Raw genomic sequence first — 27,091 nt, forward strand, 5'->3', positions numbered from 1 at the left:
AGGGAAAACCGCAGCCGACTCTATAACAGACAGATTTATGTTCAGGGATGTCCTGCTTTTTGAATGAGTTATTCCGTGAAGGGCAGGAATAACAGGTTCACCATTCATGGGTCGTACAAGTGCAGCAGAAGGTCAAGTTCCCTGGTGGTGCTCAGCCCGAGCCGGAGGCTTCCATCACATCTTGGGCTGAGCTGAGCGGGTGCATCCTGTTTTTTACTAAAGCAGCCCAGGGAGCCCGCTGGGACCCTGACATCTGTCCGCAGTGCCCAGAACTGGGACCAGCCCATTTCACACTGGGCGGACGGCTGGGGAGGAGCAGATGGCAGGTACCGGTGGTAGTGACCGACGTGGGGCAGAGCTGAACCAGTGACCTCGGGGTGAAAGGCTTCGTATCTCCCATTATCAATCCCCAGAGCCCCCTCCGAAGTAAGTGTTGATACATTAATCTTTCTGACTGATGGAAACAAACCGCAAGAATAGTGTTCCATGGGGGAATCTTCACGTATTTTGAGCCAAAATTATGCTTGGGAACATAAAGTTAAGGGGAACGCTTAAGGTTTCGGTCTCTCATCAGAAATGTTACTAGTTAATGCCGTCCTTTTCCTCTTCTGAGCCCCAAATTTAAAGAGCACGTCATCATGCATTAGTCCCTGAGCACAGTGCCAGTGTGGATTGCTGCAGTAAATAATGAACTGGTGTTTGTGTTTCCCCCCGTGCATGCTGTCCTCCTAAATAGTTTAATAACAAAAGAGTATATTCGGGAGCACTGCTGGAGTGACTCGATGAAGCACGTTGTGTAGGATATAAATACCTCCACATCAGGACACTTTTCAAAGCCATCAGGCAGAGGGGTCAGTCTGCTGTGGGTTTTTTTAAAACTGCACAAGCTAATGCTTTAAGAGTGTCTTGATGGAATCAGGGAAATTGGATTGTCCCCCCATTTGCTGGCCTAAAACAAGCCTTTTTTTATTTATCCCATTAGAGGAACACAAGAGAAACCTTTTAAATGTCACTAAAATTTTCCCTGCATTGCAAAACCCAGTCAGAAGGGTTTTCATTTTCCCTGAGACCTCTTAACTAATGCAGTATGTCAAGCTTTAATACATTGCGTGTAGGGGATTGTCTATATTCTGTGCTGTTTCACTAGGGTGACTCTGTAGGGTCGGTCCTGTTTGCTGGACTCCGTCCCTGCCAGCCCCGAGCTGCTCGAGCAGCCCACACCACTTCAGAGCAGTTCTGGTGAAACAATGAGGCAAATGACAACAAAACGAGACAAAGTTTCCCCTTGGATCAGTCCGGGATTCCTAAAAATTCAGCAGTGCCTGTTACTCTCCAGTCACTTCGTCCTGTGAGTTGAGGCGCTCGGTTTTGGATTTTGTTTTTTTTTATAGCCTGTAATTTATAGGCTTTATTTACTTATTTATATGAGGACTAGAGAAACTTGGCAAGAGACACTTACATATACAAAGCTCCGAATTCCCCAGGGGTATTAAATAGGACAAACAGAAGCTGCATACCAGAGGCAGAGCCCAGGATCGAAAAGTGTCAGCAAACGAAGTGTCAGCTAAAGGGTCACATACTCTTTAAAGGCCGGGCTGGTGTCCAGTTTAAAAATCCAACCCTTGTTGTCCCAATGGCTGGGTACTGATGCCAGAACAGCTTCTCGCGGCCCTTCCGAGCTCATCCCATCAACTGGAAGCTACGGGTGATCCGATCTCTTGGAGTAATCCCAACTAGTAACAGTTGCTACTAAAATACACCATTTATTTTGCTCCTACAGGATAAGGGACTTGGCTATCCATGCTGTCCCTCTTCCTTTTCGAAGACTGTGAACATGTCATCACACCACAGCAGAAGAGGACCTGGGGTGCTAAGTCGTTTTGGGCTGACCGCATAATCGTCCCCAGTCCTAGTTCTGGAGGAATTGGAGGGCAATGAGCATCCAAGCTGGAGTACGTGAGCCCTCAGCCTCTTGTCCCCAAATCCACATAGGTACCTCAAGAGCTGGGAAAGCAGCTGAGAGAGGGAGAGCGAGGAAGAGGAGGCAAATCCTGGCCTCTCAACTAGTCACAATAAAACACGCCCTGGAGACTAAGACACTGTCTCCTGATCTTCTCGGTAGGGCCGCACAATCTATTTTACAAAATGTCAAAATTCAGCATGAAAATTGGAAAAAAAAAAAAGGAGGAAAAAAAAAATAAATCAAGACTGGCTGGTTATTGGACCAAGGGCTGTGTTAAAAGGATCAGAAGGTGGTGGGCCGAGTGGTGGGGGAGGGAATGGGATAAAGTAGTGGGTCTAATCAAATCAGTTTAAAAAGCTGCAGCCTCTCCGAGTTAACCTTGCCAATCAGAGAGCGAGCGGGAGCATGTCTGCGCACATTAAAGCGGGAGCGTGTCCTTGAACCCACAGCATACTCTGTCCCCCTCCCTGGCAGCCCACGCAGGCTGTGTACCCAACACCCTCGGCAGACAGCAGGAGAAAAGCCCAGGATTAGGCATCCCCTCCTCAGCCCCGCTCAAGTGGAAGTCAACGCGGCAAAGGCAGCTCGGACGGTTCCCTGAGATTAGAGGTGAGCTCATGGGATTAAGCTGGCAAGAGTTGGAGAAATGTTAAAAAACAAACAAACCAAAAAAAAAAGAAAACAAAAGGAGAAAGCCTCCCATTGACAAATGCTGTTGTACCGATACTGGCAGCTGTGAGATGCATTACTAACCTTTGCTAATGACTCAGGGCATGAAGTCACTTTAAAATAAATATTCACTAGGAATTACATGGGTAATCTAAAGGGATTATCCTGCTGCCTTAACAGGTCCATAAACCAAACGTTAAATGGTCTATACAAGCGTTTGCATTCATTTTGACCCAAATCAACCCTTCTGCTAAAAGCTGCGGAAAGCCACATTCAATTTTGGAAACCACGTGTCCGCTCTGAGTTACCGTTCTTATAAATTCCCCTGGATCCTCTGTTTTCTGAAGCTCTTGGAAGCCAGGAGCCTGCCAGCAGCCAGGGAAAGGCTTTACCAGAAACACACGTTCAGAACACGAAGCAGCAGGCACAAATCCAGTCTGCCGCATAATCCAGTCCCTGCAGCAAAAGCATCCGTGTTCGGTGCCTTTGCTCCAGCTCTTCTGCCCTACAGACAGAGGAAAAGCACAGCCTGGGGAGAAGGAGCTCTGCCATCAACAGCGACTGGACTCCAACCATTCTGTGCCTCAGTTTCCCTACCTGTAAAACAGGGAACCTGGCATGTGCCTTCCTGCCTCAAAGCCCAGGAGGGGAATTAAGCTGGAGCAGGGCTGCGTGTCTGAGCGCAGCTCAGGAGCCGGCATTCAGGCAGGTCAGGAGAGCAAGAGTTAAGGCACATCCTTCAACAGCAGGGACCGAATTCTGAGATGAGAACAGCTCCTTGAGCATCAGTCTGCAGCTCCTGACAATGACTCTACTCCCTCTGAGAAAGTATAGTTTAAAACCACACAGATGCCTTAAAGCCACTACCTACAGTGCCAGAATTGCATCTAATTCCAAAGATTGTATCAGATACAAATGGCAAACGATTACGACGGAGGAATAAACAAAACCGCATTTCAGACCCAGCCTTAGAAACAGGATTTGGGGTTTTCCTCATTTCCCAGCCCGTGCTGCAGGCCAGGGAACAGAGCAGCATGGTCAGTACCCCTCAGTCCAACAGAAAAGCTGTCCCCACCCTGGGAGCTCACACACTGGACATGGGCTCACCTTGCAAACTCTGTCATCTTTTTTTAACCCAAGCCCCTTTGCCTGCATACTAGAGTCGACCAGCGCGCACACTTTTGAACGCAGCTAATTCTCTAAGGCATGCTGGGTTCATTTTTAAGAGCTAACTAAAGTAGAAATAAGCTGCATCAGTGGATCTGAAGAAACCACATCCCCGGAGCCCTTCTGGGTTCACTGGACAACTCAGGGAAACCAAGAATCAAAGACAATGTGAAGCTGGAAGAGAAAACGCTGTCCAGAAAAAGAACAATCTTAAAAAATTTTGCTTGTACTGATGGAGAGAAGAAAACCATTTGCAACCTTTATGTTTTTTAAAGACTTCCTCACAACGTTCAGAATTTCCTGTCCTTTTTTTTTCTTTGAGATTAGAAAAAGCCAGGAAAATCTAACCTGGTAAAAACTAATTTCACAGAAGCTCTTCTCTGAAAGCCTTGGCAATAGGAGTGAAGTGCTAGAAGTGCTGTCTATCATCCCCTACAGGCAGTGCGGGAGGAGTAGTCTAACAAGCATTTTAAACTCAAATGCCAGGCAAACGTTAACAGCAAGTAAAGCCACAATTTTACACACTCTCAAATGAAAAATCATCCTGCTAAATGAGATTTCTTCCCTCCAAAATACATGTTTTTATGAACTCCTAAATATATGCTAGAAAAAAAACAGATAAAAACTAGTACTTACATCTTTAAAGAAGATGAATGCTCCCCCTTCCTTTTTAAATAAACAATTTCAGAGTTTTCTTCATGTATTGTAAAAGAATGATAAGAATAGATCAGCATCCTCCTCACTGATTTCCGTCTGCTAACAGTGGCCTAAATCAATCTCTCACCGCCGAAGGAGCCCTGAAGAAACTGGAGAACATCTCTTCACTAAGCCAAGCTCGGACACAAAATACTAATTGCTGTAAAAAAGACACGGTTTCTATTTTCACTCCCTATCCCAGCTGGCAAGGGTTGGGATAAGAAAGGTTTTAAAGAGGAAACACAGAACCTGGTAGGGCAAACCCTTATCAACCAAATGCGCATCAGCAAACGTTTGCACTTACCAATGAGGCCTGAACCATTAAATGGGGATTCAGAGCACCAGCTTCATCGCAGGATTTAAATTGGCAGAAATCACATTTGTGTGTCTCTTAACAAGAAACACGTGTGGGACTTGCTAATATTAGCTGCTTCATGCTGCAGCTACCAAGGATGTCGCGTGAGTGGGATAGGAGACTTATCCGCAGAGCTGGCCCCTTCTTCCACAGCCCTCCTCAAGGCAACACGAAACCTTCTCGCTGTGTTAAACACGGATCCTCAAACGTCAGCTGTTTCCAGGAAAGGTTCTCCAGAAACCCATCAATCCATCCAGGATAAATCACCCTACTCCACCTCCTGGTCCTGCCGCAAAGCCTCCCAGCACCTAAAGCGGAATGGAAACGATGGCTCGAGAGCTCCAGTTTGTGCCAAACGCAGCAGCCCTGCGTACCAAAACGTACCGACCAAGGGCACGCAAAGTTTATGCAAGTAAAGCCCTTCTGTGGGCCGCATCAACGCCTAATGAAGACTGAACCTGGATATGAAAATACACTGATGCCTCTGGGCTGATACAGGGAGGAAAGTAAGGAAAAGCTGTGCAATATCTAGGAGTAAAGCGTTGTGGGTTATTTTGTCTCTTCTTCCCCTCACCCTTGAGAAAACCCAGTTATGGGAGACAGTTCCTAAATAAAGTAGGCAAATGTAGGCTTTGACCATCCTTCCCCCTCAGGAGACCTCTTCTGCTGTATTAGTTCAAACACTCCTTTCGCTATCCTATTGCTTGTTTGGCAAAACTTAACCCACATCCCCGTGACCCTGAAGTCCCCAGGTCTCTAAGATTTTATGCAGTTGTAGCTGTCATCGGAGCAACTGTGCAAGAGCATAAAATTCAAAGATAGACAGCTTCCCTTGGTGGCTTTTCACACCTTGAGTGCTCAGGAGACAATACCCTTCTCCGAGAAGCGGCACGGTACTATAGAGCGATGGTACATATTAATTTCTAAAAGAGGATTTTAATCATGCAACGTCCTCTGCAGTCGCACGGAATTTAATCTCATTGCTGACAGTGGGTGATGGGGGAGCATGTTAAGTGGAAAAGTTGTATTCAAGACCTTCTTGCAGATATGTGCTACAGGCAGTCCCTTGGGAGGAAGAAAACGACCCAAAGCGGTCTCTCTCGCTGCTGACCACCCCAGCTCAGGGCCCTGACGTACCCCAGTGGTTCATGCCGTAGAAACGCGGGCGTGTTCCCAACGTTCTGCGCAAGGTTCAAGCACACGTATTAATACAGTTAGCATTTATCAAGGCTTACTTTACAAATATTGATTTATTAATCTAGTAGGCAAGATCCAGGGATATATGCACATAGTATTCCCATGTTAGTTACAGAAACCGAGACACACAAGGGAAAAAAACCAACCCACCACTGTCTGACTTACTCAAGGTCAGCCCACAGCCAGGATTAGTTTCAAGACGCTGAGCTCCCGGCGCTACGCTGTGACTATTAGGACACGCTGTCGTTTTCCACACTAGGTCTTCCCTCTTCTCTTCACCTAAGCCTCCCATTTAGTGAGAATTTTACCTTGGTTAAGTGATCTGAGAAGGAAAAGTAACGAAGAGCCACCAGTTGAAAACCATAAGCTGTGAAGTGAGGTTCTGCCAGTTGCTGAGGAGATCCACCACAGCTGAGCTGGCGCATGCCTTCCGCATGTCATCTTCAGTCCTCCTCCACTTTTACTGAGGATTGCCTGCAGACAGCTTTACAAGTCTTGCTCAATTAAACAATTAAGTGTTAATGACAAAAATCCAAAAGGAATTAATGTAATTTGTTCCACCAGCTTTAGTGAGACCTTAAAGCTTATCTCAAAGGTTGTATTTGGAATGGTGAAACAGTTCTTTTTTGGAAGCTCCTAGGAAACCAAACTAATGCTAGTTACAATCGTTGCCTCGGAGGGATGAAATTCAGTGCTTTTTTCTTTCCTGCTACAGTAAAAAATACTTCCCTAATGTATCTGAAGTTAGGGCAAGCTCAGCGAAGGCCCAACAACATACAATTCCATAAAATCACTGCAGTTCGATGAAAAACTGATGCACGTTTTCAAGCAGCACATATCTGACGCCTCCTTTCTAAAGAAAGTCAAACTACTGACCAGGCACATCGCTCTGTAAACTCCTGTAACCATTCTTTTGAGGTATTAGACCAGCTTTAGGCTACTGCTGGATAAAAATTAAGTATGAGACAACACATCTACTAGCTTTAAAATCCCGAAGAAGTGGAAAGAACAGCCATATGCTTTTGTATATAATAGCCATGTCTGCAGCATGGGAGCACTGCAAAAAGTATCTGACTGAGAGCTGCACATTAGGTCTGAAGAAACAGCTTTTAGAAGACATGAAATTCAAAGAATACTGCAGAACCCTGCAGGAAAATCATGGCAACGCATTATGCACGTTTCTCTATAATTTATGTCACTGAGCGCACGGGGTATTCGTTCCCCTCTCGATTTGCAGGGAACACGCTTCCTCAGCAGCCAAAGTCAAGCCCAAAGTCTCCGGGTAGACAACAGACAACATGAGAAAAGAGGATAAAACTTGATCAGACACTGAATGCTTAAGGACAGAATTAAAGCCTACGCTTGGTCCTTCTCTTTCTCCAGTTGCTCCTTCATTTTTGCTCCTAAAAATCCTTGATTCTGTTAACAAAACTTGAGCAGGGAAGTTGACTACCTGAACGTGCCAGATGTCACCTCCTTTTAAGTAGTGTTATTCATAAAGAAAACGTGATTTAATTTTCCCTTCCAAAACCAAACCCATCATATTTATGATGAGATTTTGTGTTTGAAAATTTTCTTGTAAGAATTTTTAAAAATGAAATTCCAATTTCCACTCAAGTGTACTCAGGCACAGTGGAAACAAAACAACTAATAGTCTAACAGAGAAGAAATGTTTCATTTGCTGTCTTCTAGCTTGATTCAAATGTAAAAATTAAGAATGTGAATAAACTAGGTTAAACTATATAATTAAACACGGTCAGATATTATGTATCTGATTAGCAAAAATAACTAAATTTACTAAAAAGGCTATATTTAGCTGCAGATGAACATCTTTTAATGGCTACTAACCAATGAAAATCAACATTTCCTTATAAAAATAACCAAGAACTAGGTTTAAATCGATTATTAAATCAATTAAATCAATCCAACCTGTCAAAATCTCTCTCATTAGGATTGCTGTTAGACGCGAAGCTGCTGCCTGTACGGCAGGGGGGGGGAAACACAACACGAAGAGATGTGGTGCCAAAGGTTGGTGAGAGCACAGCACCTTCACAGCCCAGCCACCCAAAATCACGCCAGACGCTGCCAAGCCCTAATGCGCGCTCAGACCTCTCCCAAACCGAGTGCATCCATTAACATGTGGAGCCCGTTAATGCGTCCTATTTTCCTGTATTAACCAACCAAACGTTAAAAAAAAAAAGTGGGTCCCTGTAACAGTCTGACCCATTTTGAGAGTCCAGTGAAGCCAAACTGACTTTTATTTCTTAGCGGGGAAAAAAAAATAATAAAAATTATGCTTAAATATCAAGCAACCAGTTGCAGCATCGCGGGATTAGTTGGATGAATCCTTCAGCGGATATAATCAGCTTAATGGCAACAAAGATCACAGCGCAGTTAGCGCAGCTGTGACACTCAGACGTGTTTCAGCGAAGGGCAAGGTTTGCACGAGGCTGGGATGGTCGTTTTTATTTCCAGCCTTTTTTTTTTTCCCTCACCCTCTCTCTCTGTGCAGTCAACAGCCCCATCAGCTCCATTAGCATGAAGGAATTAAGGGTAGGGTGGAGCAATTTACGTCTGCGGGTCAGCGTACTTACACAGTGCCATATAATTCAATTAAATGGACAAATAAAGTGGTGCTAGTTGTTTTCCAAACTCAGGTTAATTTTAACTTAATTCCCACGCTGCTGTGGGCTAAAGGGCTGTCTGATGCACAGCGAAATGACCAGCTATCTACTACGGGAAGGAATGCTACAGGAGTCCTCCTGCTCTTACTCTTCGCGTGCTCCTAAGAGTACCCTTACTCTGTGGATAGTATCCTCATTTTCCAACAAAAAGAGAGACTGAAAATAAAGACCTGATTTCCCTAATTACACCTCTGTTTGCACCAGCAAATCCTTTGCTTCATGTTATACCTTTATATTACACCTTTTCCCACTGGTAAATTAAAAAAAAATATATACATAGCAGAACATAACAGCTGTAAGGAGATTTTAGCCTGCCCTGCAAGAAATTAAGAAACTATTTCCCAGGCTTCTTAAATTAAGTCTTTCACCATTAAATCCAGGATCCACCTCTCTCATATAGTATTAACACACACAAAAATAAGCAACTAAATTCTGCCCTATTTGCCATTAACTGTTCTGCTTCTAGGTTTGGCTTCCTCCAGGAAAAAATCCTCCGAGATGCAGGTGAATGCACTCGTGACTGCAAACAGCTGAGGATACATACAGAAGACCCACAAATCCGTTACGTGGAGAAAACTGATGGATAGACATGGCAAAAGCATGAACGCTTTGAAAACGAGCCGTTTGCTGTACAGCCTGCTCTCCCAGTTGGTAAAACTCAAGCCTGTGCAGTTGCACTTTAGAACAAGAGCTCTGAAGGAGAATGAATTTCCACTTGCAGAATAAAGACCTTTTTCAGCACCGCAATGATTTGAAGCCTTGAAAATAAATCGGTGCTTGAAGATCTACGGCATTTTCCACGAGTAATACAAGCATGTCCCCTCTTCCTCAGCCAAAACTCCCTTTGCTTTCTCCAAAATGCCAGTTCAACACCCCGGTGTCATTCTCTCCACCAGAAATACTTGCATTTCAGCAGTTCTGCGCGGATATAATTTGTAAAGTGCTGGGCAAATAAGCCTACACTCCGAAATGGGAAGCGTTATTGACAGACTACCTGGCACGAAGCTCTCAAACCCACCAGGAACGCCGGGAGGCCAGATTTGCACATGTCAAGTCCATCACCTTAGCAGGCTTTCAAAGTTTTGCTTTTTGTGACTCTACAAAATGCATCTCTGGAGCCATTACATGAATTAGTTGGAAAGGGGTGGGGGGGAAGGAGGAGTGGTTAAGAATGGCAATACACCCCTATGAGGACATTTAGAAGCATCTGGCTCAGAGATATTAAGAAAGGAAAGAAAAATTAATCATGCCGGCTGGGAAAAAAACCCTGGCATCAGCACAGCCACCTTGTCATAAGGCAGATATTAATAACATGAACCTCTGGGGAACACTCAGACATCTGAAAGATCCACTTGTTGGCTATCACAGAGCAGGCAGGTTTGACTGATGCCTCTCTGAAACACGAATCTTAGGCTAAAACATTGCTTAGGTTTTGGGTTTGGGTTTTTTTTGCAGCAAAACTAAAGCCTCAGTAGTAAAGATCAGAAGTTTAGCTCATTTCTCTCTTTTTCCTAGTTTTGGTTTTTTTTTTTTCAGCAAAACTAAAGCCTCAGTAGTAAAGATTAGAAGTTTAGCTCATTTCTCTCTTTTTCCTAGATGGTCTCAGATGCTGAAGCTGTGGATATCTGATAACCAGGATGTTAGGAAAACAGAAGGATTAATTCCTGGAGATACCCAGGCACCTCACTCCAACAGACTTTGACAGTGGGAAGTTCCATTAGACGTTAGCTATTTAATGGTTTGTAGACCTGCAGCATAGCTGCCCAGTAGGTATGAGGGACACACCAGAGAAACGGAGATGAAAACTGGTCGAGTATTTTAAAGGGAGAAGGATAAAGCATCTTGCCAGAATGGAAGACAACGGGAAAAACCGTGCCTGGCCAAGACACTGCAGCAATGGGGTATGTCCTGATAATATAACTCCTCAGGATTAGAGTAGGATGTGAAGTTGGTGGTAGCAACAATAACTACAGCTCGTATTTTCCAGAGAATTTATTTAGCCAACAAAACCAGGCAAACCCCTCCTTCTTCTCCTACCTTGCTACTTCTGCAGAGCCGCAGCAATCTTTCCTGTCCGACACACTGAAAGCAAACACGACAAAGGAGCCACTAATCTGCTTGTATTTGGGAAATGAGGAGTGTTGCTAAAAGCACACCAGACACCACCAGTATAATCTTACACGCATTTTCTGACCTCTCAGACCATCTGTGACTAGCTACAACTCCAGATTCCCAGGACATGCAGCTGACTCACTAAAGCGTAGCACCAGCTCTACGTGACGATGCAGGAGATGCTGCCATAGGAGCCAACAAGCAGCCACATCAAACAAGATGGGTCAGGGTTGGCAAATCCAGATGGCAGGGAATACGGCTCAGATATTCTCAGTTTATAAACAGCAGACTCCTACACTTAACTGGAAGATGACATCTTGGAGGCCAGCGCTGCACCAGATGTTTTCAGTAGCTAGGCACAAGGTTGAGCGCATCATCCCTTCAGAAATGCAGCGTCACTATTAGTGCCACTGTCTGCTTAAATCGGAAACAATTCTGCAGCTGGATGACTATGGTTTTAAACCACCCTATCCCAGGAGGAAACATTCTCCGCACTGGGTACAGCTGTGATACACTCCTATGCAAATTAAGCAATTTTCTCTTTTTTTCTATGAAAAGTCTCCCTTTTCTTCCCCATCGCTGAATTTATCTCCCGACTTGATAAAATGCAACACTTGTGTTGTTTATTTTTTAACGGATCGCAGAAAGGGACACATTCAGCCCTAAGATACACGCCAATAAAAGTCCTGTTGACTTAAGCAGGGAATTTACGTGTTTATTCTTCATCAGAAGTCCTCAGTAATGACACCTTCCTACCCTTTAAATCCTCAGCATGACTACTTCTGCCACGACCCTCTTGTGTCACCGCCATCTGGCACTGCTTGGGGAAGCGACGAGCCAAAAAGACCATTTTTCTGCTGATCTCTGTTTTGTTCTCTTACTTTCATTCACTCAACCTTTCCATCTGCGTTACCTGTTCCACTGCATCCACTGCCAAGATGATCTCTTTGGGATAGGGATGGTCCTTGACTGGCATTTCTACTCGCTACAACAGACAAAACGAGCCAGAAGAAGAGCTGAGGGCAAAATTAAACCTGCTGTTATCTATGTGCCAGCGCACAGATCTGCCGTGCACGGAAAGGCATCGCAGGTACATTCACTACTCCTGTGCATCTGGGCACAGTAGTGAAAACATAGGTTTCTAGTAAGTGTTTTTAAAGCTTGAAAAAAATTTCCTTTCTAGTCAAATTGGGCTTTTCTATCCCCCAGGCAAAACAAGCGTAGCAGCTTCTCTATGATTATTCTTAGGTAAATTCAGAGAGCCGTCTCATACTACAATTTACAGGCACACAAGAGGAATGCTTGAGCTGACAGACAAAAGGAAAAACCTAACGATTTAAACCAGATATAAATGAATAGTTTATATAATCTTCAGTTTTAGAGTTAAATCATATTTATACTATGTCTTTACATTGTGGTTTATCCCAAGCGACGGGGCTCCTGTGGCTTGGCTAGTTTTTTCTTACCAGCTGACGAGTGCAAACTGACCATATCCATGCTTAACTTTTCCATCCGAGAAGTAAAACTAATGCCCCGAAGTCGCCGTAGCTCTGAGTTTTTCTGCTGCCGTGAAAGATCCAAATCGAAACTGCCTTCATGGTTTAAATTAATTTCTTTTACTTTACAATTAGGACTGGAGGTGAGGGTGTATATGATCGCTTCCCGTCATTCAGGAAAACAAGCACTCGGTTATTAAGCTATGAAAAATTGATCATTGGCAATTGCTGAGCCATAACTTCACAAACCTCTTCCGAGTTTGACCACTGGAATTTAAAGTGCTGTGCTCAATTTCATACCACTTCGGAAGCCAAATTATCGTGTAATCTGTGAGCACTGCTTGAAAATATCCTGACAATGGCAGCAGGAACAGGGCATCACAGAGCAGGTAACGAAGCACCTTTTGCAGACCTGGCTTCTGACTCAGATTTCATCTGCACAGCCTCAACGTGATTTAAACTTAAGTTAACAAAAAAAGAAAAAAAAAAAAAGAAGAGTAAATTGAAATTTCTTGCATGCAGGTAATCCAGCCTCTGGCCAACTCTCCCCTTCTCCATGGCTCTTGCTGCACAGTCACTGGGTGCCCACATCCTATGAATTGGACATTCCTGGATGAAGATAAACTTGCTCTTGTTCCTTGCCCCCACCTCACAAAAGTACTGCTGGAAGTACAGTGAAGGAAGGAAAGATCATAGGGGGGGAAAAAAAAAAATTAAAAAATATTTGCAAACCATTGCATCGCATTTAGAGCAGCCACTTTTATCTGTTGGGCAAATAACTGCAGTACTATCACGGCAGTAACGTCAAGCACCAGCGAAGGTGACAACATCTTTAGGGCTATTTATTATAAGCATACTAAATTCAAGACTGTACCCCACACATTAATTTTCAAGGATGATAACAGTCAGCTGGCTAGAGCTGTTATTGCTAACAGCTAGAAAAGGTCCACTTAATCACTTTGCATTTTTATTTGTAGAAGATAAAGAAACATTTCCTTCACTAATAGTTTCATGCTTGTTTCATCTCATTTTATCCAGACTCCAAGTTCTATCTAATTTCATTTGATCAGTTTTCTAAGGGTCTCAGAACTACCATATTTTTATAATCTTGTTATATCCATGAGATAAAAAACGATTATTTGCCCCACCATTTCCCAAATGGGAGAGCAAGACAGAAAGAAATCAAGTGACTTGTTCAAGGTCACAACAGGATTCTGTAACAGAACTGGAGAATTAGAAACCTAAACTTGATTCTGAAAATAGCCATAAAGGGAACTTCCTCAGTGAATTAAAAGGGATTCTACAGATCTGGACATCTACTGCTATGCTTTTTCAGTAACACACGTAACTGTGGATAGCCCAGCTCTGAATGGACAGATCCTGTTATTTCCCTTAGCTGAAAAAGCCCAAATTCCCTCACTAATAAATAAAACTAGCCTATCCCCACGACTAGGTGGGAGGAATCCCAGGGTTTTAGCAAAATCATTTGAAAGCATATCAACTGTTGTCTCTGCAAATTTCAAATAGCAGGTCTGCATCACAGGTGTGTCTCTATGAAGAAGAAGAAAATGATAATTTTTAAATTTTTTTTCCTCCTCAACCTTCGCAGAGCCGTAACACAAGCTAAAGGGAAATGCCCATCTCAAAGTTCTGTACCTTCAGGACACGCATTGCTCACAACATTTTACTGTGAACTGTTCAGCACTGGGGTACATCTGGATTTTTCTGGTTTTATATGCACATGAAATAAATTACTCAACCCCCTCATAACAGGGAAAACGACAGTTGCCAGTGCAGTTTTGTTTGCACCTCTAAGTGTTTAACACCCTCAAGAACTCCGTTTTGCTTCCATCCAGGCACGAAGCAGGAGCGCACAGACAACCCAACAGAAACCTGGAGAATGAAGTCACCAACCTAAAAGGACGAGGTTGAGGTTGTGTCATGAACGGGACGTGAATGAGGGAAATAGCATATAGTATATTAGTAAGTAGTATATAGTAATGGTAGTCCACAGGAATAGCACATACATATGCAGTGAACAGCTGTCTCGTTCGCTATATTCTGTCCATACGAAGCAAACGTCCTGGAGGAAAACGAGAGGTGTTTTCCACAGGCAGTTTCAGAAGGGTATGAGGGTACAGCAACCATTTATACACACAGAAATATCAACAATTTTTCAATACGCTAAAATTTGAAGACTGACCAGACAAGGCATTTGACCTAAACCTCTAAATCTGACCAGCAGAGCTGAAGAGATCTTCTGAATGCTTTTGGCAAGCGGGACATTAACAGATGCTTTAGACTTATGCAGTGTTAATGGGAGGAGCAGGTATGTCAAACTAAGTCATCGTCTGCGTCCAAGCTGCGGTTTCCATCTCTCTTCCAAGCCGTGTTGAAGTACATTGGCAGAACAACATCCATCAGGGATGTATCGAATGCTGACCACAGCAGTATTTGCCCTCTGCAAAGAGGATACGAGCAGAACAGTCAAATCTGCATAAACACTGCATTAATAACGGACCGAGTGAAGATCATATTTTAATACCAAACTCCAGTTAAAAGAGCCTACTTATTTAAAAGTTCAGAGAATCTTCTTCGGTTGCTTGCACTGCTGAGCATTTCGGTACCCACTCCTGTGCATACAAGGCGATACCCCAAGTCTCGGGCTAGGACCTCACGCTTCTTCCCCCTGGCTGGCAGTTAGGGGATTGGTATCGCGGTCAACACCCAAAGTCACGGCACACTTGGGTAAAGGCTTGGGAAGCCAGCCATCGCCAGCACGTACAAACCCTTACAAACAACATTTTGGAGGTCAGAGCAGAGGCACTTACTGCTTTTCTGAAGAACAGGCAAGACCACATCTGCCTCTGCTGGTTTCTCTCACACTACAAATCTAACTTAATCATTATTTACACTTCCCTTCTTCCAACCTTCCTCTCTCCTCTTATGTAAACATACTATAAATACAGACTTGGCATAAGGCCCATCAATCTACTGCTCAGCTTCCTCTGATCCTAAAGGTCTTTCTCTGGACAAGCTGTGATTTAGCTCCAAGTTCCTGTAAGCCTGAGCAACTCCTTCCAACCTCCATCAGCACTAATGTGACACATGCCCTTGTGCTACCGATGAGTGGCCTGCACCTTGAGAAACCAAATCCAAATTTCGGCATGACTCACGTGGAATTCTTTATGGGCGTCCTTCTTCTGTGGCTCCCAGGAGCCCTTGACGGGTTCTTTGGGGTTTTGGAGGGAACAGGGACAAAAGTCACCCTACACTGTAGATGCCATAGGACTTTGCCCCCAACAAGACCAAGACCTCTGGCCAGTGTCAGATAATCCGTCACTATAAGCTACTTGTATCCAAGCCAGATATTTATTGCTATTGATCTGCCTGGTCCCAGCGAAAGACTTTTGTTCTCCCAACCCGGGACTTTGACCTCAATTAAGTTATGAATTTCAATCCGATAGACTGCTCCACTTACCCTGCTGCTCTCCCTGACTGGATTAATTAGAATTAGCTAGGCTGGGAGTCACCCCGAGCGCCTCATGGATCATGTTATTTTAATAATAAATAAAGAGACGGCAGCAGCATACAAGGAAGGATTTTGAAAGATTGTTCATCCAAGAGCATCATTCAGAACCTGCCAATACTAATTTCCCTGAGTTTGATTACCTCATTTACTTCTTTTTATTTCTATTCATTAATTGAGTTTTAGCCCCCATTACTTCAGCTCCCCAAATGTGCCCATCCTATCAAGGAACCAGACACGTGCTTTGCTGTTGCAAAGTTTTATTGCCGCAGCTCATCAAAAGTATAGTTAGCAGGAATAGAATAGTCATTGAGCATTTAATAATCTAATAGTGCTGAGAAAATATATAGAACAGGGGAGGGAGAAAGGAAAGGAGAAGGACAGGGCGAGCCTGCCTATTGCAATAAAGCGTGCACTGAGGGCTCTTTACACAGATAGTTCACTGGCTGGTGGACAAAAGCGAGTGTCTTCAAGAAGGTAACATCTAACACTGAGAAAATGCATATATCCATCAGGATATTTTCTGACATCACAATAATGCCTTGGGAATGAGCCTAAAATGGCTTGAATACCAAAGAAACTTGATTGGCAAGGGGAAGTTTCTGAACTACTGTGTCGGGGTCCCATAGCTACATTATCCTTATTACTTCTCTTTCTCTATGAAAGCAATTACATACTCGAAGATGTCGGGTTGACCAGGACTGTACTGAAATGGATTGTCTCAGCCAGCCCTGTCACAGACATGCTCTGGAGTTATTGACCCATAAATGAACACTTATTTGTCATGCTCATTTTAATGTTTAATTGGCTGGAACGGCAGAAACGGATTTACATGATGGAAGTTTACCAATTCTTCCAACACCAGTACCCAGCTTGCAGACAGCCAACCCCTAACCCAAGAACAAATGTGGGCAGACAACTTCAAAGCACCTTCCACCTACATATAAGTTTAGGCCTCCGTTTTATAAGAAACCCCGCTCAGGACAGGGTGATTTATTCCAGTCAGGTTGAACCTTGTCTTAAGAGGAAGGGAGACCCATTTCCACATGCGATGTCTAAGGTGGGACAGACAATTGGTCTGTCAGATAAACTAGGTTACTCCAGGGTAAGACTTACTTGTTTTGCTGCAAAAGGGAGCAACTGAGCCATGAGAGGCAGAGGGAGGATGGCACCAGCCGTTGTTTCCTCACGCAGGTAAGCACCACTGAGATTTCTGCTACTCCTCACACCAGCGGGGACGCTTGCTCGTGTGGATTTTCAAATGCCGTGTGACAGATACTCTCGCCACAGGCTATTGAAGGATACTGTCATAGAGCAAAAGGGAAGGTCTTCGTGTTGCCTGATAACTGATTACAAAAGTAAAGATCAAATAGGAATAAGCAACCAGCTTGCACAATTGCTGGTGATTGCCGGGAGTCTCCGAGGGGCCTGTGCAAGCGCTTGAGTTGTCCAGCCCACAAAACATGGACAGGGGAAGGAGGCTGAGAGTGAAGCATCCAAGTCTGCTAAAACAAAATCCAAAAGGATCTCAGAGAGACAAGGTGAAAAAAGGCAGGCAAAATTCAGCGTTAATAAACACCAAGTAGTGCACATGTGGAAAACCAATCTAAATTCACAGCAAAGGGCTCTGAACTAGCTATTACCTCTGCGGAAACAGATCATGAGGTATTAGAGAGAGGTCTATTACAACACCAGCTCAGTGGTCAACGGTAATTAATAAAAGGCAAACAACAAGGAAGCATTTGAAAGGAAAAAAAAAAAGGAGGAAATAAGAAAACATTATATTGCTTCATTAAACCTCATATTGCACTTACAGATTGGGCGCTGAGAGAAGTGCTATTCCCTTCATGTGAAAAGAAATAAGGAAGAACTAGAAACGATTCAAAGACCGACAAGGAGCAAAGTTACTGAGTAGCTTCCAAATGGGGTAGGATTAATTAGATTAACCTCCTCAGTTCGAAAAAGAAGTGATCAAGGGGAATCGAGGAGGCCAATAAAGTCAAAAGCAGGACAGAGAAGGTAACTGGGGGAACAATTACTGTTTCTCATTACACAAGAATGATGGGCTCTCACATGAAATGATTGTGGCACGTGCAAAGCAAATGCAGAGTTAAACTACAGAGCTCCCACTGGCATAAGAGGTTGAGAATCCAAAGAGGAATGAGAGAAATTTATCAAAGAAAAATCCAGGAGCGCAGAGATAATATCAATAGTTTGGGAAGCCTCCAAGCCACAGACTCTGGAAAAATGTATGAAATTATCACTGTATGTTTACCTTTCTCTATCCCTTAAGCATTCACTCTTCTCTGCCACTGGAGATAACGAGCTGGAAAGACTTCTGCACTGACAGCTATTCTCACGGATGCAGAAGAAAGATGTACAACTTGAGAGACAGAAACTTCCTAAATTAGCTTTGCCATTTTGAGTTCCATTTCGTCCCAAAACAGCTAGCATCATAAAAAAATCTTATTTAAAATCTAAACAAAATAAGTACAAAGAGTTATTCCCAACATCTAAAGCGTTAGAACAATCTCATTTAGGAAAAGAGAAGTATTTTGCACCAAAGACTGCAAATTCAAGATGCCTCAGTGATGCATTCAGAACTTTTATTTTTGTTGGCTTTTGGTGTGTGTTGGTTTGTTTAATTTCGGTTTTTAGAGCAAACTAGAAGAGACAATTGCCAACAACAGAGAAATACAAAATTCCATTCAAAAAATAAAACCCGACTTTCTCATATAAAGTCATCATGGAGAAGGTAAGTGGCAGAATTGAGCTCCTTCAAAACAAAGAAAGCTTATTCAAGGGGCTGAATGCAAAAAAATGTTCTAGAAGCAGCTGATTGTTGGTTCTTCTGGCAGGGAGAGGTGACGCCAGGGCTCTAGGAAATGAAGTAAGGCTACAGACCATTCCTACGGTGATTAGAGACCATTCCTACGGTGATTAGAGACCATTCCTATGGCGATGCCTTCACCTGAAAAACCAGCTCTGCTGCCAGTAGTATCCTGTTTGCACAGTCAACCAAACACCTTAATGAGGGGCTAAAGCATTTCCAACAATGACTTCACAAATTACGCGTGTTTTCACACATGCTTATTTCAAAGATGACCCCAAGACCATGAAACAAAGGTGGATGGGACCACCCCATGTCCTCCAAGGGAGGCATTCAAGGTAAGGCTCTTTCCTGCCTCTGCAAAGACCTACAAAGACGGCAGGAAAAATAAGATACCCATTTCCCTCTGCACCAGAACACCACAGCGACCTCAAAGCTCACTGCTGCTGGCCTCTGTCTGCTGGGAGCGCTGGCAGAGATTGCAGCCATCGTACCACAAAACAGCAGTGCTGGTCAGGCATGGAAACAGCCACAAGGCTCCCTGATACAGAGGGCGGTCACGCTCCCTGACCTAAAACTGCCACACCACATTCCTCCTGCGCCAGCACTAGCCACGGGAAGTGCCGCCCTCTCCACAATCTCCCCATGAGGTGATGCTCACCAGCCGTACAATCTCATGGCGATCCGCCAAAATGTGACGCCACCCTCAGTCCCTGGCTTTAAAACTCTGTGTTTTGATTATTCTGAAAGCGGCTTTAGATTTTGAGGGTAAAGCAACTGAGACCACCAGTAGTTTTTTTCCAGACCAGCTCTTGGATTCTACTTTCCAAACACCAGTTTTACACGTCGTGGTTGAAAGGATCACACGGACCCTGAAATCACTGCTGGAACGATGCGGAAACCTGCAGTTGCTCTCTCAGCCTGCTTTGCAGGCAATGCTGCACGCGTACTGCCTGGGCAAGGGTGCCAACTGCTTTGGTGCACCAGCAACAAGGCAATGATTCATATGTCTTCAGGGAGCAGAAGAAACAAAGACTGTACACGTCAAGCTGGAAGATGGGAAGAAACAATGCAACAAAGCTCAGCCTGCGCAAGCAGAATGAAACATCTCGTCATCCGTACAACCTACAGTTTGCGTTGATGAGGCTTGAGGTGTCTTCAGAAGCCAAAGAGCAAACCAGGGACAAATCTCTGCATCTCCCGGCATGTACTTAGAGCTGCAAATGTTTCTGCTGAAAGGGACTTTTCTCCCAGTAGGTAAAAATCAGCATCTGCTGAGTGGTGACCATTTAACATTCAACCTGCTGCCAATCCACATTCCACAGAGGGACCCGCAGGAGAAACATGGAGCTGTGCCACTTCTCGTAACTGTGTGACTGGCACCATGTCAACGCTTTAATGTAGAAAGCTACCCTCTGTCACTGAGCAGATCTCTCCTTTCTTTTCGCTAATGGCTTCCACACCCATTGGCAACAATGTCAAGACCGAAGGGGTACGAGCCTGCAGAGTCTTCTGAGATCTGCTTGGCAAAGCTGACTCCTGAAATACGGAGGGATTGGAGGAAGATATTGTGGTTAATAATTCTGTTCTCATTGCTTTGCTTTTCATCTTTGTTTAGTGTCTTCGATCGTTCGCCACTGTACCTCCCTACTGCAGCGATGGCCAGTTGAGCGGTACCTGCGGCATCCTGCCTTTGTTGGAGCGTAGCTACGCCAAACCCTCTGCAGCAATCATCAGATCCAGGACAGGGGCCCTTCCTGGCTTTACGAGTCAGGCTTTTAGTACATTTAGGGGAAAATTTATACCGGGGACATTAACTGCAAGGACACAAGGCTCAGATATTTTCCTTTTTAATCTCGGCCAGGTTTGGAGAACAGTCCTAACAGCAGAGTACGCTGGCAGCCGGCATCCTACCTGCAAGCGTGTTTGCACCCACCGGCTCGCAGCAGTGCTGGTGGGCTGTGCGGTCGGACACAAACCTATTCACTGGGGAGGGGGAAAGCTCTGTAGACACAGCCTGTGGCTTTTGCTTCTCAGAACAGTCGAGACGCCCACAATGATTTCCTCAACATCTCCCCACGGATACAGAAAAACGAGGGCATGACCTACGCTCAGTGCAGGAGGCACGGAGGGAATAAATGTTTGCTGAGACCAGCTTCACTTTTCAACGTCCACACAACATTTCCAACACAAGGCCCATGCAGAGACCGAGCAGTTTGTATTCTTACTCTGAAATCCAAATGAACGAGACTGAAAAGGAAAACCAGACAGTGACAGGCAGGCAAGCAGGCCTGACCTCTCCTTGCTTCTTTTTACCCTGTAAGACACAATCCTTGTGGAGTCAGGTAGGAAAACAGGAAAACAATACAAATAAAACAAAACCCACAGACCACCAATCCTAGTGACTTTCGACATATCCATAATTTCTACTTCATTTTTAGCTAATGGTAGAAATTAGTCTTTGGATAGCTGATAAAAATCAACCTGTCTCTGCTGCGTTAGTACCATGATCTGTGGCCCAGCAACTACTTCCAGTGCAATTGATTTTCCTTTTTGGCAACCAATAGGCCAGTCAATAATAATGTTGTTTGAGAAGGATTGAGTCATGAGGGAGATGAACCCTCCCTGCCATTTATTATGTTTGTATTGTCTTCATTTGAAAAGACTTTTTTTTTTTTCTTTTTTTTTCCCTGATGAGGATGTGAGTGAAGGTATTACAAGGGGACAGCTACTCCCCCAGACTCACAAGTGTGTCAGCATGCAAATACAGAGGAGGGAAGCAGCTCTCTGCTAGATGTGTGGGGCAGGGGACTGGAAAAAAGACAAGCTGGAGGGGCAACCACACTCCTCCTGCTACTAGAGAAGAAAAAAAAAGAAAATCCAGCTAACTCAAAATCAGATGCTAACAAGTATGACTTCAGACAGCTGTGCAGCCTCGCGTCAATGGGTACAAGAGAGAGATAGAACCAGCTCTCACTGCAGACAGCACAGACACTAGATGCTTTTCACTGAAATTAACGGTGTTTACAAAGAAAATAAAATCCATGTACACCAGCAACAGATTTCCTAACCTGATGATTTTCAGCTTTGGTTCTCAAGTTTCCTTCTCAACCCCCTGAGGTGACCACCAAATACGTGCTGCCAGCGGTTTAAGGTCTCAGTACAGGGATCTGCATCTTTACTAGGAAAGTGAAAGGTGGGCAAATTAAAACTGAAGTTCAGTTATAACTTTTTTCATCGTTGTCATCATAATTATAGTAAAATTTCAGCACATGCAGATAATTACCGTAACACTGATAAAGCGATGAATAGACCTGCACAATGATGTAGTTTAAAAATCATGAAGTAACATTTAGATACAGTTTTAACTCGGCTACTCCAACACATAGATACATAGGCAGCCCTTAATTACACTGTACTTCAAATGACACAGTTCCACTTAAAACTAACGGTATTTTAAGACTCATTCACATGGCCAGATGAAAAGCTTTTTCAGAGTAAACTGATCGGTGGCAACCACTCCAGGACAGTTCCCCACACATTCCCAAGGGCAAGGCTGGAACACACAGGTTATTATTTTGGAGCAAAGAGGACCTGCAGATGGAAAAAAAGTGAAACCACAGCAACTCCAGGAGGAGAGTCTATGGTCTACTGTTTTGATGTTATAAATTAGATGTTATTTGTCCTTTTCTCTCTCACACTAGACAATTACTATAAGACGATGACCTTCACCTTTTTTAAAACAGCACTAGCAATGTGTGTACCTACAATGCTCCCTGCATACGATGAGGAACCACAGAATCACGGAATTATTGAGGCTGGAAAAGACCTCTGTGATCATCAAGTCCAGCTTATGTCCCAACACCACCACATGGGCCAGACCAGGGCACTAAGTGCCACATCCAGCCTCTCCTTAAACACCTCCAGGGATGGTGACTCCATCACTTCCCTGGGCAGTGCATCCCAGTGCCTGATCACCCTCTCTGCGAGGAATTGCTTCCCGATATCCAACCTAAACCTCCCCTGACGCAGTTTCAGGCCATATGTGGGGCCTTTGCACCAGAGCACAGAACCCTCCGGTTCAAGCTGCTTTACTCGCCCTGCGCTCTTGCAGGAGGAGGTGACTTAGACCCTGCCCCAAGAGCACTCCCCCACCTAATAGCACTGAAGCAGCAAGCGCACTGTGCCTGAACTTCCCCTTGAACACACCGAAGGAGCTTCTCGGAAAGCTGGCGGAGCAGAATATCACGTCCAGGAGCAGAGCAGAGTTCTGCTGTCTCCTCCACGCTGGCACTGCAGCACCAGATACAACAGAGGACAAATAAAAGTCTCCAGTCAGACAAGCTTGCTGCTTCTGGCACGGAGAACACTGAGGGTGCGACGGGGGGAGATGAAAGCTGGGGCACAATTCTGCATGGCTTGTGTTCAGTGTCTCCACTGGCCCCAGAAGACCTCCTTTCCTTGCAGGGAAAAAAGGTTTTCCTTTGTTGCTCATCCTCTGCAAGGAAAACTTATTCATGTCTTCATATTTTCTAAAGATTACAAAATAGTATTGCCCAGCTTCTTCAAAACTGTTATGAATATGGTCAGTCCCCTTTCACTTAATCACTCAATCACAAGCCTACATTTTAGGGAAACGGTGCCAGTGGAAAGTGGCTGTTTTCAGACTGAGCCCCAAGCTGTGGTTATTTCCAGCAGAACTCCAAAATACCATACCACCACCCACTTCGAAATGGCCTCTGGCTCTGAAGATTTAGGTAATTCCATTACACAAACGCCCCTTTTCAACAAAGCAGAGAAGCCTGTTGCCCTTCTGTATCCCCTTGCCCGTGGCAACTGCTTACCACCTCTTTTCAAGTGTGCTATTAGAGCTAATTATGAACAATCAGAGAAGTCGATGGCTGCTGCTTTTCCACGAGATTAGCAAACCGCCCTTGGGAACTGCAGTACCACTGTTTAAAACAAAAAGCGCAGGCGCTGTCCAGGACTGTGTGATTATTGCCAGAATTAAAGCAGTTTTGAGCATGTTACAGGAACAAGCAGAGCCAGGCAACCTCTCCTGCTCCCATGCTGTCTGTCCACAAAGAGACTCTTGCAGAGCCTCTGATCCAGAGACTGCAAGCACTTGGACAACAGGTAGGGCAAAGATATCTAAAGGCACACCTACAGGCACAAGGTATGACTTGCTCCAGGTCACCCAGTAAAGCACCAGTGTCACTGCCTAGGACAGCTAAATCCTTTAGCGTACTCCAAGAGAGCCAAAATGGAAGAACATTTATTAAAAAAGGTAATGGAAGAGAGCATAAATCTGTCGTGCTGCTTGACTAACTTTTTAGAAGTGTATTAAAACTCAGGCAATTTTTTAAAAAAAAAAAAAAAGTCTAAACCATTTCTCTCCTTCTCTACCTGCTCATAATTCTCATAATTTCTCATTTATCTCTTACGCTGCCTGCATGCAGGTACCACTGGAAAACTCAACCTGAGAGAAAACCCCCTGAAGACCTGAGTAGCGGCTGGAAAGGGCAGAGGCTGGCTGCACGCTGGGCTCTGGCAGAAGCTCCAAAATAACGGCACCACTGATTCAAGTTGCCAGAGATTCCCTTACACTTAACCCACTATTCTTTATAGCCGACACATTAACTGATGGCGCACTTGGTAATGTATAAAAGCAGGTGCTGTGGTGTTTATGGCCTATTAGGAAGGCAGGGTTTCTCTCTCAACCTTTTTCTTCTGGTTGCTCTTAAAATTCCTCCCGCTCTTGCTCTGGATGTTAACTCTTTCAGGGTAAAGGTCAAAAAAAAAAAAAAAAGAGAAATAAACATTAGGTCACAAAGTCTTGAAATGTTATTGCAATTTATATATGGCTGAGAATAAAAATGTGTCTGATTTCTCTGAGTACACACTTACGTGTGAATAGAGACCTTTATAAAAAAATCCTCCTTTATTGCCTTGGTGGGGGAAAAAAAATAATCAAAGATTGATTTTCTTTTTATGGCTATTATTAACCTTTTGTTACTAGCCAAAAATAATCTGGTTTGAAAACGTGCAATACATGAAAAAAGAAAAAAAGAGAGAAGAATTTAACAGAAAATTAATGCTCAGGGGACAAATAAGACGCCTCTCCCTTCAGCCTTTTTTCTTCTTAAAGTCAGACTTTACCTCCAAAGAAATGAGAAAAGCATTAAAAAGAGGAGTCTGAGTTTTCAGACTGCTGCAGCCGAACAGTGCCCCAGGCAGAACCATCGCCCAGGCTGCCAGGGCAAAGGGGACAGGCAGGGGTTTGCTCCGACTCCTCCCTGAATTTAAGGCCAAAGCTGTTCCCGTGGATGCATCCGACCCATCGCTCGCCAGCTCTGACGGAGAGGAGATGATCTAGCTCTACAGTGGGGCTGTGGTCTGTAGTGGTTGCGCTGCTCCCCTCTTCTCCCTCAGGAGAAACTATAAAATGCATCGCAACTGAAACTGCCAAGGTCTAAGCATGAAGAAGCATCTCTCACCAGCTACTGCAGAGCCACGCTTCCTCACACCCACCCAACCTGCAAGAACAGCTTTTTCACAACGGTTTCACGTGTGCGTAAATACCAGCACAGTTACTTGTAGCCCGAGAACACTACAGGGCTGCTGACAAGCCTTCAGATTGCAACCTCGCTTAAGGTCCACCTCTCACAAATTCCTGAGGCATTTTTCGCAAAGCTGCTTAACAACTCACTAGTAAGAGCTAGCAAATTTGTCAGCAAAGGTGTATCTATGTCCAAATCAGGCAGAAGAGTAAAGCCAGTAAGCGCCAGGCTAGTAAAGAAAAGTCAATCGTAATTTGACAGAAATACGTTGGACGATTATTTCCAAACACGATCGCACTTTCACAGGTCAGCCCTGACAAAACTACGGGCATTGACTCATGAGCACAGGCAGATTCAAGCGGGCTGGAACGAACCACTTGCAAAGCAGTTGCGGAACCAGCCCAGTTCACAGCCTGGTCCATTAAGGCACCCTAAAACTGCTTCTAGTTAAGTTCAGACACGTGGCCTACAAACCACAGCGGTTAAACAGCTGCTTTATGTTCAGTTACGTCAAACCGTGCTAGAAATGAGACCCCCAAGCAGGGGAGGTGGGGATGTGGGGATGGAAACGGCACAAGCTGTTCGACTTTGTCCTCAGTCAGCACTGACACCCTCCTGGAGACGTCTTGTGCCCACCACGCCGGGACCCACAGCACCACCTACCCCTGAGGAGCGCTCTGCTGAAACCAGGTGTTTGTCTGATGCTTTTCTGCTCAAGTGGGATTCTGTTTCCCACTAGTACACAAAGTTCTGGGAGCATACTGTTACAAAAACCCCCAACACTGGAGAATGCACTTTATGTAGGCAGCTACCAAGCACCTCGTACGCAGGAAAACCCTCTTGCCATCAGCACCACGAGTCCTCACACTGGAAGCCACAGCCAGGTGATCAAAACTTTACTGTAAGGAGATGTTTCAGCAGCAACTGAAAAAGGCCACTTACAACCATGTACTTCAACCAAATTCTGGTATTTTTCCAAGGTTACCTTTCCGGATGTTCTTCTCTGTGATAAGTGCCCTGAGAGAACTTGCTATGGAGCTTCAGAAGAATCCAGTATCACACAAAACATTCGGTCAGGATGCTACGTCACACATCAATCAAATTCAACTTTTTATTCTTTTCTTACCTGGCTGTTAACATCAGCAGCGTGTTGCAACAGTACTGAAACCAGCTCCTTGTGTCCTCTGTCACAAGCCCAGTGGAGCAGAGCCCGGCCCTGCAAACATCCAGGAGAAAATTAACAAAGCTAAAAAAAAACCACAGAGAATCACAGTCTTGCTGTCGAGTATTGAGTATCAATAACAAAATTAACACAGCCTTTTTGAAAAAACTACAGTAATACTAGCACGTAACATATGATTGCTCCTGATTTAACCTTACAGAGCAATGCTAGGAATATTAAAAGCGACACCATTTAATTTTTCATTAATTTAGCACCAAACCCACAAGCCAGCAAAAAATTCAGAGGAGAAAAGCATCAAACCATGAAAGCAGAAGCCACAACACGATTTGTTTCCTTACATAGATTTGGAATTTGGACACCTCTGACTCTTCCGGAAGCAACGACTTACATGGCAAGGGTAATATTTTTTCCATGCTGCCTGTCACCCGCATGCTGAGTCCCCAAAAGCTCATTCCTCTAGCAAGTCCGAAACACTCAGCCCCTGCCTCTGCCATGAAAGAAGATTAAAACTGGGTGTCTGGCCAGGCATCGCCCACGACTGTCTCCCTCTCAGCTCTGCAACACGGGCTGCTGAATCCACACCTTCAGCCCTTCCCAAACCTCCACAGTTTTCTTCCCATCCCTTTTCTACAAGTTTCTGCACATCTCAA

At 44.4% G+C, this 27,091-nt stretch overlaps 1 protein-coding gene across 1 annotated transcript in view; it reads right to left on the minus strand.

Moving 5' to 3' along the window:
- ACBD6 (acyl-CoA binding domain containing 6) overlaps window positions 1-27,091 on the minus strand; it is a gene marked incomplete at both ends in the record, with an annotated part of 77,244 nt that overhangs the window by 14,639 nt on the left and 35,514 nt on the right. Inside the window, one exon of the mRNA XM_009874623.1 lies at window positions 26,385-26,474. Within this exon, the coding sequence (XP_009872925.1) occupies window positions 26,385-26,474 (90 nt within the window). The remainder of the gene's footprint in view (window positions 1-26,384; window positions 26,475-27,091) is intronic.

The sequence above is a fragment of the Apaloderma vittatum genome, unplaced genomic scaffold (assembly GCF_000703405.1).
Source record: "Apaloderma vittatum isolate BGI_N311 unplaced genomic scaffold, ASM70340v1 scaffold2348, whole genome shotgun sequence".
NCBI lineage: Eukaryota > Metazoa > Chordata > Aves > Trogoniformes > Trogonidae > Apaloderma > Apaloderma vittatum.